Here is a 19,010-nt window from a genome sequence, read left to right on the forward strand (position 1 = left end):
TGTTTACGCTCCTTTCAATTTCAATTTCAACATTCCATTCATACAGTGAAGTTACAATGACTTTAATTAACTTGACTATGAAAATTAACTCTTTACTTTATGTGTCTACAGAAAGAATAAGAGTTACTTTCATTTTTAATACTAACTATGTGTTATTCATGTAAATATCTTAGACGAACCCGAAGGGTTAGCTTTAGATATTCACATGATATAACCAGTATGCAAAACAAAAGTAAAAATGATTTTGTTTATTTGAATTGTAAAATAGCATTGTGACGTCGTTACTTATGATCCACTTTACCCTTACGACTTTTTTTTGTGAAACTGACGCCCTGCACCTTTGTTCTGTAATTATTGATATACGCTATAAAAAGTGGATGACGTTGCGCCCAAGAATGACGGATTGATTGTCAATAATTCCCAAATACTTATTTTTTAAATTCATAGTTTTGTTATTTACATGTATTTTTGACATTAGTTTTTAAAATGTTAAGTTTTTGAAATTATGTTCTTAATTTTTTGTAATCAGAATGACAATTATTTATAATTTTCTATTCACAATTCTTATGTTTGATTACATTTGAGACGACTTCCTTCACCTAGTAGACCATGCACGAAGTACGCTCCAATCTTAAAAATTGATTTACATTGAACAATCGAATTAATGGGATTCGTCAGTGCCAAAATACACTTGTGTCGCCTGATATTTCTCTGAGATAATCAGTAAGAAAGATTTTAAATATATTAGATAGAAACAACAAAGAAAAATTGGACAAAAGGCCGATAACAGTTAATATCAGCTGACATCATCAATGACAGGTTCAAACTATGCTTATATATTTGGATATAAAGGTGTTGTCATCAAATGGATCTGAATATCCTATGAAACATTCATACCACGTTTTGTTCTTATTTGTCTAGTAATGTCAGAGGAGAAGAATTGTTTTAAAATTGGTGACGGCGAAGTCGACGTGACAACGACGATGACAAGACGATAACGACGACGAAGTGATAACTATGGCTCGCACAGCCATGTGCGCCAGGTAAGCTTAAATAGGGCATCACTCAGATACATATTTGCTACAAGATTGAAGTCATCACTACAAATATTTTATTGTTGTCATCATGAACTCGTGGATCGTTACGGTGTATCCATGAAAACTGATTAGTTCAATGTGTCGTAGTTTTCCTTTCCTCTTTCGTCTACCCCGGACTTGACTTTTTATGAGCAACTCGGCGGGTATTTCAAAAAAAGCAGAGGACGCTTACCATACTGGTGCACCTGATCCATGCTCCCAGTTTTTAGTGGAGTCCGAGTTGCTCATTTGCTTTTGTTACTTTGTATGTACATGTACGATTTTAGTTACTTCATGTTCTTTGTTGTGTATGTCTGTTCTCCATGTCTGGTCTTTGTCCCTGGATTGCATTCTTTTGATTACGCTATAATCTTGGTTCCCTTGATTGTTCTTGGAAACAATCTGCCAAATTGTCAATTAATGATTCGCCTCCCCTTCCGCACATTATATGCATTATATCGTTTGGTCTCTTACTTTGAATGCATTATGTTTTTTCCGTTTTTTTACCTTAGTCATTTAGTAAAATATTTTCGTGGGGTTGGACTGTTGATTAGTTGCATCTCTTGTTAGCTGCACATGTTTTTTTTTCTTTTTTGTTTTTTGTCAAGGGTTTGACGAGAGGGTCTGTTTAAATGATGAATTTTGTTAAATAATATATGATTTGAACAATCCTATCAGGCTCAAAATCTTTTGAACGAATGCATTTTTTACATGTGGGAAAATACATTTGAAAAAAAATCGCTTATAATGCATTACAGGAAATTTTCTTTTAATACTTAAATTCAATATATACTGTTATAAGAAATGTAATATGCTAAACAGTTACATGATTATCATTCAATCATTGTCAAGTTGAAATGAATAAAAATTACACGTTTTACATTTGTGTCACTTTTTACGAAATACAATTGTGCACAAAAAATTCATGAATCAAAAACATTTCATTTCTATACATTTTCTGTTGGTTTATTCATGTGAAACAAAAACCTGATTCGAGATAGATCCATTACAATAAATGAAATAAGTACAAAAGTAATAATGATCACTGCCACCGTACCGATCGAGGCTGAGGTCGCTCTTTTGTCCGAAGCGGATGTCTTACTTCCTAATATTTCGAGGTTGCTTTTGTGTCGATTGCAATTGAGTTTTCGAGTTCTTTTAGATAATCTCTGAGTTCAATGCGAAGTTCTTCTTTAGTTAAGTTTAAACTAAGTAAATGCTGCCATTTGTTAGTTGCACATTGACAGTAATACATAGTTGGTTTGGCTGTTGTTTCATCTGTCACTATCTTATTTTTGGTGGTTTGTGAAATGATTTGTGTGCCAGTTGTATTAGCAGTATGCGTGGACGACATTGGAACGACGGTCAAAGTCGTCGATAGTGACGTTGATTGTATATTTTTCTCACTGGTATCCTTTGTTGAAGTATCTATTTCTAAGTCTGTTGTATGTGTGTCTGTTTGTATGCTCTGTTTACCCTCCGTCCAAGTCGTTGTTGTATTGTTGTTAGGATAATTGGTAGTTGCGTCATCACAGGACCCTGTGCTTGAATATTTGAGTTCTTGTCCTTCAATAAGGTAAATGATAATTCTTATAAATATATTTTGTACGGATGAGAGTAGTATAGAGTATGCCTTCAATAAATGCCGAATTACAATACAAAGTTCAACAATTTACATATTAAGATTTTTTTCTATTCCCTTGTAACCATTTACTTCTAAATTAAAACAATTAATTTTTCTTCCACACATCATAAAAGAAACATCTAAAACCCTCGCCATATTTAGGGTGATTTACTTTTTACAAATAAAAATAAATGACAGATTTTAATTGGTTGTAAAAAGTCATCTTTTGGTAAAAAAGTTTTCCCCAGAGAAAAATACTGTGTCATTTTGGCTAGAGGCGATGACTAAATATACATAATTTATTTCAGGTGTAACTTATCATAATTTATCACGAATAGAATATTGAATAGTGCTCTAATATGTTTTATTATACATCATAATAGAAGACCACGAAAAGCTCTTTTTTTAATTTCCAAAGTAATAAACATGCACATTGAAGTTTAATTTCCAACAACCAACGAGTTATTCTGTTTGCATCATGTTGTCATTGTTGCAAATAACACTTATTCTCCAAATATTTAAGTAACACTCCACGTAAGAATCATGCAAAATGTGATTTTACATAAATTCATTTTTGAAATGTTGTTTAAAATGTCATAGTAAATAGAAAGTAACATGTGACTTTTCATATAACCCATTTTAACAGGAGATAAAAAAAAATTAAGAATGTACTGTATAATTTAAAATTAAAGGAGATAACTCTGTAAATGACACTGAAATAAAATAGAAACTATCGGATTTCCATGTTGATTATCTCTTAAGAGCTGACAGATTAGAATGAATAATTATAGACCGATAAAGCAACTTAAAACAGAAATCATAATAATAATAATCATAATCACGTAGAATTTTTTTAGGTGTATCACATTTTATAGAAATCGCAGGATTCTTACAAAGACTGCTACATAGCATTGTTATTATACGGTATGGCGGGTTATTTTAGCACAGTTGTCCCGCACTCGTTAATTTTACATTTATATATAGACATAAGTTATGGCTTTTATGATTTCCATTAATTCAGTATGATTTGCTATTCTTTTGTAATTCTTTATTAAATATTCTAGTTTGATCTATTTGGTTTCACTCCAATGTTCTGTGCTATTGCTGAAACATGAAATGTGTTTGTATATACAACTAAAGCTGTTATTAAAAGATCGATTTTCTTTTCATAAATATTTTGTCATGAACACTTAAATTTCTGAAACTGAAATATCGAATTAGGCATTGCGAAACATAGATAATTTAGCATTGTTCATATATTTCAGATGTCCATTTAAAACTTTAATTTTATTCTCAAACGCAATGGAAGTCTGCTGCTTTAATCAAAGTGTCACGAGTTTCTAATGTTAAAAGGTTCAGCTGTCCGCTCATCGCAAGACATTTTAATGAATTTCGATGTTTTTTGAAATCATCGTATAACACATTTTATTATGAAAAACTGTCTGTATAGCTGAAAAAAGCAAGAATTAAACGCAATCATGTAAAAGTTGGGTTACATTATGTGATGATTAAAATGGGCAAAAAACAAAGTTTGTTAGTTAAATTGTGGTTTTGTATAATGACCATTATTGTGATACCAGTAAAAGTGCAAATTATTTAATATTCTAATGGATTTATATTGTTTTAAACATGGGATACAGTCATTCGACAAGTTCAATATACTCGGTTCAATATTTTACGCTTGCAAATTTTTTTGACAAATTTGTAAGGCATTTCTGTATTACATTTCCAGAAGAAAGATACTTACACGCATATGATAAGTTGAGAAATGTGTTAACGGGTAAAATGTCGACAAGATTAATATGCACGAAACCAATGATTACAATCAAAACTCACTTTATAAAAAAATGATTTTGGAGATTTTATATATTGCATTTACCCACAAAAAAACCTAAGATAAGGGACACAGGAGAAAGTAGGAATTCAGTCTAATATCTTGGCTCACAGAGATCGATTGGAAAGAAAAAAGTCATTAACAAGCTTTAAGAAAAAAGTGATATATGTATCTCATCCTATATTTTCAACTTTCCCTTTCATATGTGGCAAATTCCCTTCTTTACCTTCGTATGAGGCTGTCATATCACAAATCATACGTTATGCCAGAACTTGCCGAAACTTCTCGGACCTCTTACAAAAAGGCTTATGGAGTAATGTAATGTTGCTACAATATTGACGTCACTACCGAAGTTTAGTGGTAGTCATCATAAACTCGTGGATCGTAATAGTGTATCCACCTGTACCATGACAACCAATTTATTCACCGTGTAATAGTTTTCTCTCCCTATTCCGTCCACAACGGATCTGACATCTTATTTTAGTAAAGTCCGTTTTGCTCATTTATTGTTGTTTTTCTGTACGTGTTATTTTGGCTATTTCATATTCTTTGTTTCGTGTGTCCTTTTCTTCTGTCTTTTCTTTATCCTTGGAATATATTCTTTCGATTTTTTGCTCGAATGATGGTGTTTTTATTATTCTTACCTGATTTAAATATCCACTTGTCACGGTTGTTCGACAGTGTCTTAATTCCAAGAAAATGTCTTTTTACTGACGCATCCCAATTCTTAAAAGTTGCAAGCACGTTGCTATTAACTACATCGCCTTTTCCAAAACTAATACCAACGTCCCATTGTACCCAAAAACTTCTTGAATTCTTACAGTCTAGAATACCGGGTGTATCAACGGTTTCAAAAATGCAATCCGAGTTTACACTGTTTGGACAAAAACTTATTCTTGATATTACTGTAGAAGACAAAATTCGTCCGATAATAATTTGGTAGGCTGGTCTATAAGTGATATCGTTTCCAGTGAAGAGCAGACGGGCATTATCGCAGGATTTGACTGACAACAATATTGATGTTACATTTGTTTGTTGTATTGGTATGCAGTTGATAATTTGGTATTGTCCATCCTCAGTATATATAACAGTTTCTTTCGCCAACACACCTCCTTAGAAATGTTGAAAATATTATATTTATGATTACTCACATTTGTGCCCTCGAGTTAGGGTTTCATAAAACAATCATGTTAAACACTTTCTCAAATCAATAAGTTTTCACTTAAATAACCCAAAAATAGTACAGAATATAATGCTTTGGATACAATAAAGGGAAAGTTATTGGGCATTACAATGCCGAAAATACCAACAGGGGTAGAGGCTACAATATTGAAAGTACAATGGAAAACAAATCCTTGAATTTTACAATATAAAAATAGACTGGCAAGAAAAATTAACCGTGCAACAAATGTCTCAATGATGATTTCAACTCAGATTTGACGCAAAAGATTTCATTCAGTTTTAAAAACGGTTTTTGTTCATATATCTAATGTTTCTCAGCATCCCTTCAACAATGGTATTATCCAACTTGTTAACATTTTGAGAAGTAAGAAAATTTTTGGATCGTGCTTTGTTTGCATGGAAATATACTTTTTTATAAAATACACATAAATTATGGTTTATACTTTCAAAACTGAGGTACGTAAATTATAAGTATGTTTTTAGAAAAAAAAAATGATATCTCAGAGATGTTTACAAAATGCTGGAATTTTTAATCGACAACATATTTGTCCAGTGTGGTGGACGTGTTTTTCAACAAACGGTCGGCATTCCAATGGAAAAAATTGTGCTCCTTTACTTGCTGATCTATTCCTTCACTCTTATGAGGCTGACTTTTGAGCTGATCTGATCAGGAAGAAAGAATATCGTTTGGCTAGATCCTTCAATCTCAGTTTCCGTTATATAGATGACGTATTATCTTTAACAATCCTAATTTCGGGGATTCGATACATCGCATCTACCCAAAAGAACATGAGATAACGGATACTACAGACTATGTGAAGTCAGCCTCATATCTTAGAAAGGAAAACTATTGACCAAACTTTACGACACATGGGATGACTTTTCATTCAGAATTGTCAAATTTCCTTTCATCTGTGGCAACATCCCTTCAGCTCCTGCGTATGGAGTGTTCATATCACAACTCATACGTTATGCCAGAGCTTGCCGAAACTACGCAGACTTTTTGTATCGCGCTATAACTCTAACAAATAGGCTTCTGGAACAGGGTTATGTTGCTACAAGATTGAAGTCATCACTACAGAAGTTTTATGATCGTCATCATGAACTCGTGGATCGTTATGGTGTATCCATCAACACCATGAAAACTGATTTATTCAACGGGTCATAGTTTTCCTTTCCTCGTTTGTCTACCCCGGACTTGACTTTTTATGAGCAACTCGGTGGATATTTCTAGAAAAGCAGAGGATGCTTACCCTACCGGTGCACCTGGTCCATGCTCCCAGTTTTTAGTGGAGTCCGAGTTGCTCATTTACTTTTGTTACTTTGTATGTATTATTTAGTTACTTTATGTTTTTTGTTGTGTATGTCTGTTTTCCATGTCTGGTCTTTGTCCCTGGATTACATTCTTTTGATTACCGCTATAACCTTGGTTCCCTAGATTACCCTCTCATTTATTAATACTAAAATGCAATTTTAAACCTATGTACATTCTGCAGGTTCAAAGTGCAAAAGGAAATTTAATAATGACTCGTCATTATTTTGAGAAATATGTAAGATGTAAACTAAAGACTTTTTGCTTCAGTTTTCATATCTATTAATTATATTTTACGTACCTATGTCAAGTACTAATTTTCCTAAGGTACAAAAGAACGGTAGTGCAAGATACAAATTAACATCCATTGGATATATTGAACTATGGTCTTGATAAAGTGATCTAATAAAACCACTTGTTAATAGCTAGCTTAAATAAGCCTTTACCAATAAATTTCGTTTATTATATTGATGTTTCTAATGGACATAGGTAGAGGAGGGTTATATTTTCATGGCTATTAACAGCATCGTAAATTACGGATATTCAATTCATTTAAGAACAGATTTATGTAACAGTTTTGAAGGTGATAATGCTGATACAACGGTTTTTGCTACATGCAATCACTGGAATGATTTAAATATGACTTAAACATAGTTGATAAAAATAGTAGTGCCGAAATAAAAGAGTGGAACTGATTGAAAATGGCAGAAAATGTAAAAACATATTTCAACGTGCAGGTTGTAAATTGAGTATTTTATTTTAGTTCTGCTACATGGATTGTACAGGAATTGTTTATAAAGTGTGTTTAGTGCATTTCATCGATTATATAGACCTAACTATTTAGTAAAAATATTCGCTAAGAATATTCAGAGAACTGTGTTTTATGTTAAAACCGACTGCTAACCTAAAGGAAAGCAATATTTATATTGTACCTGGATAATAGATCTGCTAAAGTCGGGTTGCACAGTTTTAATTAGTTAAACAAGTAACAAACCCTGTTCAAAATCTATTGAAATGCATTTTTTTATTTACGTATGTAAAATAAGCTTTACTTAATTGCTTTATACATGGTTAAGGTTCTAACTCATTACTCGTTTCAAAAGACCTCTTGAAAAACTTGATATTCTTGATAGAGGCCTTTTCGTTCCAATAAAGACACTTAGAATCATACATTCCGTAAAATTATATGAATTTTTTTTATCTGGCAGCTTAAACCAAGACACTGGAGGTTTTTTATGTTCTCCATTTGTAGAGAAAAGCTGATAGCTTTTTCACTTGCAATTCCACACATCCTTAATTCTATTTGGTGTTTTTGCAATATCAGGGTCGTTACACATTCTTCGTATTTGTATCCACACAAAAACTTATAAAAATACGCACTGTATCTATTAAATGAAATTTGAAATTTGAGAAATAAATGAATTGGTACAATCAGCAGGACTTCCCGGATCAACCCTTATACGGATAAAAGTATTCAATGTCCTTATATTGTACACAGACCTGTAACACTGCGTCAGAACTTCTCCGTTTTAAAACTCATTTCAAATTAAAATTTATTTTAATATCTTTAATCAGGCTGTGTATGCCTCTTTGTCATTTGCTTCTTGAAAACTTGGAATCATAACCTACGAATTTTTGCCTGTATGTCTACTAATGAACAGAAACAATTAATAATTAAAGTATGCTTTTTTACCGGTGCACCTGGTCTATGCTCCCAGTTTTTAGTGGAGTGCGAGTTGCTCATTTACTTTTGTTACTTTGTATGTATGATTTTAGTTACTTTATGTTCTTTGTCGTGTATGTCTGTTTTCCATGTCTGGTCTTTGTCCTTGGATTACATTCTTTTGATTATCGCTATAACATTGGTTCCCTTGATTACTCTTTGATCACCGCTATAACCTTGGTTCCCTTGATTACTCTTTCATGTATAAAAACGGAAATCAATGTATAAACATAGATCAAAGGATACCCAATGAGTATGAATATTGCAGAAAGTATTTGTAAGGGTGATATCAAATTTTAAGAATATATACATGTTCACACCGTGAAAACCCGTTTTACAAGTCATTAGCACGTCCATTTTACTACAATATTTAGAACGCACACATACTTGATTATTTGGCTAAATTCACATCTAAATTTTATTGATTAATTGTTGACACGTAAAAGACCCTTTTACAACTAAATTCAGATTTTGCAGTTAGAATTAAGATTAGTCAGCGTCAAATGACGGAACCAATAAGTCAATTGTTGACACCAAACAATATTAAAAGCCCTTGTAAACAGAAGGTGCCTGACATCGGTGACAGTAAGTACCTGTTTGAACTGTTTGAAACACCAGTCAATGTTCATCATAAAGGAATTCAGTAGTCTATACCGTACATTGTCGGGAATATTCAGTGGATTAGGGAAGTTCTAAATGGGATCAAATGTAAATAAAGATGGGAATCGAGTGGTGTGTCAATATTCTATTATATCATTTGGTTAATTCCAAGAGAAACGGATAACATTTCAACATAAAAGTGAGTAATATCTGACTGGCGCAACGTGTCAAGTTAAAACGAGGATGGTGTATGCTCACAGACAATTTAAGGCTTACACGAATATTGTGATACTGAGAATGACATAGTAGAAAAAAATCATTAAAAAACTGTCACAATTTAAATGGTTTCGTTCGTTTTTCATATTGATTTGTTTTTTTGTTTTTGTTTTTATTATTATTCACGAAATGCCTATTTCATCATTTATGATGACAACATTTATATTGTGTGGTTAAAAATTAAGTAAACATTGATGGCATTATGTACAAATAATTAGATGAACGTCATCCACTTTCAATACATCATTACTTTATTCTGTATTACAAGAGACAAATTGTCAAATATGAATAAAAAGACTTTTATTATTTCGAAGATGGATATTAATAGATTTAATCTTTTAACGAGCGTCAGGAAGTCAACCTTAAATGCATCAGTAAACACTTATAAAACCACAAAATAAATAGGCTGGTGCCGAAGGAGGGTATATAATTCACATAAGAACCATGCAGCCACACGTCATGTCCAAATAATTATTAAGTACCAGTCAACATAAAATTCAGACACTAATAATGGTATAGTGATTCATGGTGTAAAATATCAAACCAAACAAATTCAAAAAAATGATGCCTAATCAACCACATCTAACAAAATCAAGAACAACAACTCCAGCTAAACCCATATTTCATGTACAAATATATTTTTTTTATATTAAAAGCGCAAAAATAACAGGTTATGTGATCCGTAACTATTTCTAAACCAGAAATGAAAGTGAATTGTGTGGGTTTTTGACTTGCAAGATGAATCACCTCCTGATTTTTTTTTATAAAGACTGCTACTTAAATGATTCGTATTAAATATAATTGTTCTGCCAATTTTTTTTTAAATCAAGGTTTTAATTTGTGGTCATAGAAACAATTTTGGTTGTTTCGAATGCACTCACTGTGATTATGTGAGAATATATGAGTATTTTTAATAGCCCGAATGAAAACGTTTTTTAACGTGTTTTATACCAGTCTATTTAGTTAGCAACATGATCAAAATAATATTTTACCAGAAGTAACAAATAAAAAGAAAACTTAGTAACAAAGACACATCCATATCTTGTATTGAAGGGTACTTTCTTAAATATATTTTAATAAAAAATTAAATATGAAGTCAAACCTACTCAAAGTTTCAATATGTAAGATTTGTTGTAAATTAATTATTCCATTTATGACGTCGAAGAATAACTTTGCTTTTATTTCTCAGAAGAACCAAAAAAGGCAATATTTAGCTATTTTTTTTTCTATATAATACATTTTTCCGAAAAACAAAATCAAAACAAAAACAAAACAAAAAAATGAAAAAAAAAAAAACAAAAAAAACGTATAATTCAATTTTCGTACACAAATTGTATTTTATATAGACCATTCATAAGTTCATCGCGTCGTAGTTAAATGTTTAAATTATTTTTGATAAGGCATTGGTAATTTCTTTATGAGACCACTTTTGAGTGATTCTTAAAAATTATATGAATATGCTGAAGAGATCTTTGTATGCAATGGGATGAGTCATTTCAGAAATGTTACAACCTAGTGCGAGATACATTCCTCAATGTAGCCATTCAAAACATTCAATCAGTACTTTATTTTCCTAGTTTACTAAGAGCAAAATTGCTGACTGCTGATATCTTTGTTCTGTAAGTTAAACCCCTTCTTTTATTTCACCTTTACGTCAGTATTATTTTAGCCTTTGAAATCAGAGATCATTTAAACGTTCTACATAAAACCTTAAAATTTGGATTACCTCCCTTACAAAAGGTCTACTACCTTACACCGTTTTTCTTCCGACATTTAAACATACCAATTTACCTCCTAAAAATCGCTGGTAACTTTTGATGATGTCACCTTTTCATATACAATGTTGTAATGAGTAGTTAGCCTCACTAATACATCTATGTTTACTTTCCACCAAAGATGTTTATTTCTTATTTAAAATCAAACATTATAAAAAGTTTTCCAATGAAGAAACAGTGTTCATCCATTTGTTTATGTGATTATTTGACATGTAATTAATCAGATTTAAATATCAGTGCTAAGGTATGCACTGTATACTGTCCTGGCACCAGTAATGACATGAAAGGTTTAAAACACAATGTATACGTCCAAATTTCTTCTTGACATATACTAATGCGATCCTAAAAGAATCCACAATTACAAAACAATTAAACGAAACACTAACTCGATACAAATATGTCGGAATCGAAAAGTTCTCCTACAACTGAAATTTGAAAGTATTCCCAAAAATTCACGTCTTGGAGAAAATTCTCAATTTATTTCTAAATGAAATGATATGTTTACTCCGATTAAATTGTCCGTCAGCTATATTCTTTTTCATGAAAGGTCGATTTTCACCGCTCATCCCTTTATTCCTTGTCTCTAAAACCACATATTTTATATTGTCTTTTTAGACTTGCATTTATCGTATTTTTTGAAAAGTAATTAATTGTATTTTTCATGACATTAAAATGGAATACAAGTATGTATAAGTACTCGATTATACGATTTTAAACTAATGAGTTTTCCAATAATTTAATCCCATAACCCAAATTTAAAAAAAAACAACATTTTTTCATAACTACTTTTAAAGTCCCCAAATAGACCAGGCATTTGTATTTGACATCTCTTAAAAAGTTTAAGCCTTCCTGATGTTAATAAACTAATAGATAGCAATTTATTAAATGATTAGAAATAAGTCAAACGTTGACACCGAACAATATTAAAGACCACAGTAAACATATGGTGCCTGACTTCAGTGACCATGAGTACCTGCAGGAGACACCAGTTAATGTTCATTGTAAAGATATTCAGTAGTCTTTATCATCACTCCATAGACATTTTAAGAGAATCACCAAGAATAATGTTATATATAGTGTTGGCATGACAAGTCAATTGGAGTGTAATGTCAATATACGCTGAATGTACTTAAAAGGGTTAACAGTGAAAGGTGGATAGAAAATGATTTGAACAAGGCATTTTTTAATTATTTTTTTCCCGACGCAGTCGGTATATTTCATATTTCCGCTTTTTACCCTTTGACCTTAAAGACGCTCTTCCATGGAAACGCAAGTCACCTGATCAGAATTTTTTTTCCCAATTGGTCAAACACTGATAACATAGTGGCGTTCGAAAAAAACTGTATCGAAATGTGTTATTTCCAGAATGAAATGCAGAAAATTATAAGTAGAAAGAACAAGATTTTACCGAGTTCTGGTTTACTTATGGATTTATATTAACCTGTTTATATTTTTGACAGTATGTAAGAACTTGTATTATATCAATATGACGGAGTTGATAACCTCGTTTGAGATGTAATTCAGAAACAAAAAGGTTGTTTGTTTGTTGGGGTTTAACGCCCGAGCAGCAATATTTCAGCTATATTCAGGCGATGAACATGAAGTGGATGATAAAATGAACATGACATGATGATGAAATGAAAAATGGGATGGGACACAAGGATAATGGGGTCGAGAAATTTTGATTGCCACTGGAAATTGGAGAGGTGGGTAGGGTCGGGCAATTTAGCCTCCTGTGGCGGAGCCCTGTTGTTCCTACTCCAGGAGAATACCACAGTAGGGTTCTTTAACGTGCGAGGAACGTGGCATCTTTCCCAACACGGTGCACCACTATGGTTTGCGGTAAGGTTTTCCGTATTATAGCCTGACAATCCCAGCATGTAACACGCCAGGGGTACCCCATTCCACCACCTGGGGCACACAACCCAGTTGCTCTTTTACGACAAGCTTAGCGCTGCTGCAGGCCTATTCTTTTAACACCCGGACCTGCACGGGGCGAAAACAAAAAAGCAAAGCTATTCGTATTACAGTTAATATTTAATGTTTATACGTTGATGACGTATGGTATCGAACTATTTTGTTTATCTTTACATTTATTACCAACTGTTTGGTTTCGTTTTACTCAGAAGACGAAATCTGATCAAATCGTTATTATATTCATGTGTACATAGTATACATTTACGAACTTCCTGTCATTGCATGAATACTACAATTATAAGAAACCCATGTCCGAAATCAATTACTATAAAAAAGCCATATTTTACAATATATAGATTTTTCTTATTACATGTTCTCGTCATTCAAAATGTAGTCCATTCATTAATGATAGGAATCGAAGCAAATTAATAGATTCCAGTTCTTACATAAGATATAGCTCTCGATAGAGAGTACATGTCTAAACTATAAATTTTTTTTATTCGAAAACGTTTTGTAACTGGACAAAATAAATCATATAAATGTATCGATACAGAGCTTACTTGCCAAATAAATGCTATCATGATAAGCATTTCGCACAATGTTTTCTTTTCTGTTCCCATCGAAAAATAATTTCAATATTTTGATCTGTTATGTTTAAATTACTTTTCTTTGCCGATAACATTCACTGCAAAGAGACTTCATTGTCTGGATTTTTGTGATGTACATTTCAATAAAAATGCATAGTTCGCTAAATGCTTATAGTAATTTTTTTTCATTTCATTCAATGCAAAAACTGGAGTTTTCAGTATAACAAGCGGCCTCTCTTTGTCCTTTCACTTTCAATTTTTTTCTGAATGACCGCTGTCTTGCAAAATATTGAAAAATGTAAACTTTTTTCATAGACCGTCCTGTAGTTTAAGTATTTTTTGTGTTGGTAACGTGTTTACTTGTACTTTGATATTCTTTAAAGTATATCATTTGCCATACGTCTGTTGTCTAATTTGCGTTTCTAGTGTTATATTCCCGACTGATTCTCTCATTATTTTTGTACTAGGTGTTGACAAATAATGACAAAATTGTGACTAATTGTGACAAAACTGAATCGAGAACAGTATATATGTATTTATATATAAATATGTGTGTGTGTGTGTGTGTGTGTGTGTGTGTGTGTGTGTGTTATCATAAGTGATGAACTTGTCATTTCAATATCTGTGGCAATAGTTATCTGAACGAAAATAAAAAGTATAAAAGAGAGAAAATATGGGAAATATTAGCAGGATGAAGTTAAAATTGCTTGGTGTGATCATCAAAACGCTTTGATTTTTTTAAATGTCTATAAATTTTTTTTTAAAAAATCCAGGAAACATATCAAGTTTTAGTATGTTTTGATTTATGTACTTTTTGTGTGAATACAAATGAAATTAAGTAGCACTCCAGCTAAGCATCATGCAAAATGTGATTCATGGGTTAAAAAGCCTACATATTTTTAATTTTGATATTTTGTTTGAAATGTCATAGTAAACAAAAATTAACATGTGGTTTTTCATATAACCTGTGCTCTTAGAAGATAAAAATCATATAGAATGCATTGAAGATTTCAAAATTAAGGGAGATAACTCCATAAATGACTCTGAAATACAATAGAATCTACTGGATTTTCAATATTGATTATCTCCTAAGAGCAGGCAGATTTGAATGAATAATTACACATTTCATAGTAAAGACCCATAAAACAACTAATTACAAAAATAAAAATATGTAGCCTTTTTGGGGTGTATCACATTTTTCAGATTTTGCATGATTCTTACAAAGACAGCTACTTAAAAAGGATATCACGCTTAGTAATAAAAGCGTCAGTAAAAGAGGGGTTTTTTATTGATTCTTTTCGTAAGAAGTTCGAAGTGATATAATGTTTGTTTTCTTTAGCAAAGGGACATAACTGAATTGTATACATATATTTTCAAAATAATATGACAGGAAGAAGATTGTTTACATACCTCTTGAAGATTGATCTTTGTTTAACTTCAAACAAATTGACAGGTCTTAAAATCCTAGTACATACACTTGAGACTACTGAATCCCAGTCGATCTCCATACATTAAGTATACGATTTGAAATTTCATTGGTAGCAGGAGTTTAATGTTCAGTTTAAAATTTTCATAAAAAAAATTAGATGTGCTTAAAAGACGAGATTCATCTGATTAAATTTTATTGCTTTTTCTTCGTATTATATTAATCCTAACTTCTGGGATTTGATACATCGCATCTACCTCAAAGAACTTGAGATAAAGGATACTACACACTGTGAAGTCAGCCTCACATCTTTGCCTACACTTAAAAATCGATGGTAAGGGAAAACTATTGACCAAACTTTACGCCAAACGTGATGACTTTTCATTCAGAATTGTCAACTTTCCTTTCATCCCTCGAGCACCTGCGTATAGAGTGCTTAATCAGAACTCATACGTTTTGCAAGCGCTTGCCGAAAGTACGCAGACATTTTGTATCGCGCTAGACTTCTAATAAGTAGGCTTCTGGAACAGGGTTATGTTGCTACAAGAAGTTTTATGGTCGTCATCATGAACTGGTGGATCGATACGTGTATCCATCGGCGCCATGAAAACTGACTGTTCAAGATGTCATAGTTTTCCTTTCCTCTTTCGTCTACCCCGGACTTGACTTTTTTTTATGAGCAACTCTGCGGGTGTTTCTAGAAATGCGAAGGGCGCTAACACTACCGTTACACCTGGTACATGCTCCCAGTTTTAGTGGCGTCCTAGTTGCTTATTTGCATTTTGTTACTTTGTATGTATTATTGTAGTTACTTTATGTTATTTGTTGTGTATGTCTGTTTTTTGTTCCTGGATTACATTCATTTGATTACCGCTAGAACCGTGATTCCCTTGATTACTCTTTGAAATATTCTTGGTGTGGATACGAATGAACGGTATGTTCTATTGTTTTTTTTTCTACATTAATTTTAAATTTACTGCTATAATGATATTTTAAGCCATTTCAATAGCTTTTTTTGTCCTGTCTTTATTTTCTTCAGATTTGTATTGGATTTGACTTGACCTTATTATGGATCGGATTAGTGTTCGGTAATTTTGTTGCTACCCTTCTTCAAAGGAGAATGATTGCTGAAATAATGCGTCCTTTTTTGTTAATATACACCACAATAAATTGATTTGTGAAATTGTTTTGTTATTGCTTGCATTTGCCATCATACAGGTTCATGTTTTTGCCTGTCTCAAGTCAAAATCGGAAGCTTTAGTTAATCGTGTAATGCTGCATTTGATTTTGAATTTTTGAAGATTTAAGTATAGTGCGGTGCCCATTATGATACCTATGTATGCATATTCGCTAACTTGTTTCAGGTACAAAACGAAGCTATATTCCAGATATGGGTAAATCATCACCGTTCAAAGTAGACACTCTTTGCCTTTTTTGCAAAATATTACATGGAATTTCTATAGAAATAGTAAACGTATAAGAGAAACAATCTGTATCTTATAAAGAAATGACAAATAAAAGTTTGCACACAATTCTAATATAGAAACAGTAAAAGTATGAATACTTTACCCGTACAAAAACATACCGCAATCACCCTTATAGTTCACAGCTACTTATTCCCGTACAAAAACATAGCGCAATCACCCTTATAGTTCACAGCTACTTATTCCCGTACAAAAACATAGCGCAATCACCCTTATAGTTCACAGCTACTTATTTCGTGATGTATGTTGTTTGTAGCATTAGTATAAATATCAAGCTAATTCCAAAGGCACAAGACAAAACAACTCCTTAATTGAGATAGTACCGAAAACTCTGATTCGACATGGGAGACAACATACGAAACTTAAAAATGAGAAAAAAATCCACTTAAACCGACAGTAAACTTATTTGTTGTTTTGCCCTGTCTTTAAATGGGTTCATGTTTTTTTCACTTAGTTGGTTTAATATATGTTAAGTATTGCGTGCATCAGTTATTTTGATTTTGTAGAATAAGTCGAACATGCATGTTTATTTTATTTTCACGGTTTTTAGTAAAACTAAAAACCAGGTATGATAAGTTTTAAGTTGGTCGCACTTTTGTAATAATATAAAGTATCACAATGATATCTAAATTAACCGTATATAAAGTTCCATTCTTTCTACTCAATATATATTAAATAATGTAATAAAAGGTGGACTTTAATCATTTTGATTGATTATCCATTTAATTTTGATCTGAAATGATATTTTCAGTCGTCTGTGTTTACGCTCCTCCTAATAAATTAAATTTAGTTTAATATCTTAACATTCCATTCATAGCTGTACAATGAATATGCAATATTTATTTATTTACATGTGTGGCTATGGAAATTGACCCTGAAAGTGAACATGTACTTGTCTGGAAGATACCCTGGATAAACATAAATCAGACACAGATCTTCATATCAGTTTAAATGCTTTTTGAACCTAGGTAATCTGAACCCCTTTTTAACCGACAAATAATCATATTTCAGAAAGAATACGTTTTACACAGATTTTGATTTTGAATACAATCTTTCAAGTTCCTTCAACTTTTCCATCAATGGTATGTTTTAATACACATGACAGTTTAAACTCTCACTTCATTGAACTATCCGTCGCTGCCTTTCCCATTCATTGTCAACCTAACATGTTATTTATTTCTCTTACGTACTTTCATTTGGTTCGGAAACAGGACTTCGGGCGAAGACTCAAAATACAACAAAAACAAACAAACGAACAACAATACTTCATATTGTTGTTTCCTTGCTTGTTTTTGTTGTATTTTTTCTTTTTGCCCGAAGTCCTGGTTCCGAAACAAGTACGTTTTGACAACTATTATATGATTAAAACCAACAAGCTCGCCTTACATCTTATCAAAGGACGCTTTTTATGATAAATACTCACTTGATGAGAAAACAAAGAAGATAAATTAAAAAAACGAAAGGTGTAAAATAATTGGGTTTTTTTTTCCTGGTGTTTGCTTAATGCAAAGTTCTTCTTTCCGAAAGTTTAACATTTAACAAATACAGCCATCTGTTGGTTGTCCCTTGACAGTAACACTGAGTAAGTCCCTCCGCTGGCAAATTGTTTGCGTTTGGTAGAATATGTCATAACTCGTATACTAATAGTATAAATAACATGCGTTGACGACACCGGAAAGAGAGTCGATGGTGACATTACAGCAAGCACAATAAAAATCCGACTCGGCGTGTAGGACTGGTCTTTTCGATTTGTGAACCGTTATCGTACTAGAATGCATGAAATACCTGCCATGAGAAGCTTAGCCATATTCAATCTATCAATCTCCTTAAAAACCATTAATTAGAATTACCAAATTCAACAAACAAAACTTACCTCACTTCATGCATGCCTTCATTAAATTCTTCCCTACTCAGAAAGTTCATTTAATTGCTTTCATCAGTTATTAAGGAGTCGTGTTCAAAATGAACATTAAATGGACCGCTAAATAATGTCTAAAAAAAGTTCGAACACTTTCAAATAATTACGCGGTCAGCATGAAAGAGTATTCAAGGGAACCAAGGTTATAGTGGTAATCAAAAGAATGTAATCCAGGGACAAAGATCCGATATGGAAAACAGACATACATAAAGTAACTAAAATCATACATACAAAGTAACAAAAGTAAATGAGCAACTCGGACTCCACTAAAAACTA

General features: G+C 32.2%; 1 protein-coding gene across 1 annotated transcript; it reads right to left on the reverse strand.

Annotated features, from left to right (window-relative positions):
* Positions 1-1,840: 1,840 nt before the first annotated feature.
* On the reverse strand, positions 1,841-18,623 carry LOC148598762 (uncharacterized). Its single transcript, XM_088560254.1, has 3 exons — positions 18,602-18,623; positions 5,179-5,646; positions 1,841-2,642 (listed from the first exon to the last, which is right to left on the reverse strand). Exons 1-3 carry the CDS (start codon positions 18,621-18,623, stop codon positions 2,182-2,184), a joined length of 951 nt encoding a protein of 316 aa, XP_088416380.1. The 3' UTR covers positions 1,841-2,181.
* Between the last annotated feature and the right edge of the window lie 387 nt (positions 18,624-19,010).

This window comes from Perna viridis, chromosome 14, assembly GCF_037379345.1.
Source record: "Perna viridis isolate PV_CMFRI_1.1 ecotype Kerala chromosome 14, ASM3737934v1, whole genome shotgun sequence".
Classification (NCBI taxonomy): Eukaryota; Metazoa; Mollusca; class Bivalvia; order Mytilida; family Mytilidae; genus Perna; species Perna viridis.

Excerpts from the sequence above, each read along its gene's own strand:
- LOC148598762 (XM_088560254.1), bottom strand. The coding sequence starts at position 18,623 with ATGGCTAAGCTTCTCATGGCAG. Across the intron at positions 5,647-18,601 it reads GGCTAAGCTTCTCATGGCAG|GAGGTGTGTTGGCGAAAGAA; the intron begins GTATTTCATGCA and ends AACATTTCTAAG. Across the intron at positions 2,643-5,178 it reads CAAGTGGATATTTAAATCAG|GACAAGAACTCAAATATTCA; the intron begins GTAAGAATAATA and ends ACCTTATTGAAG.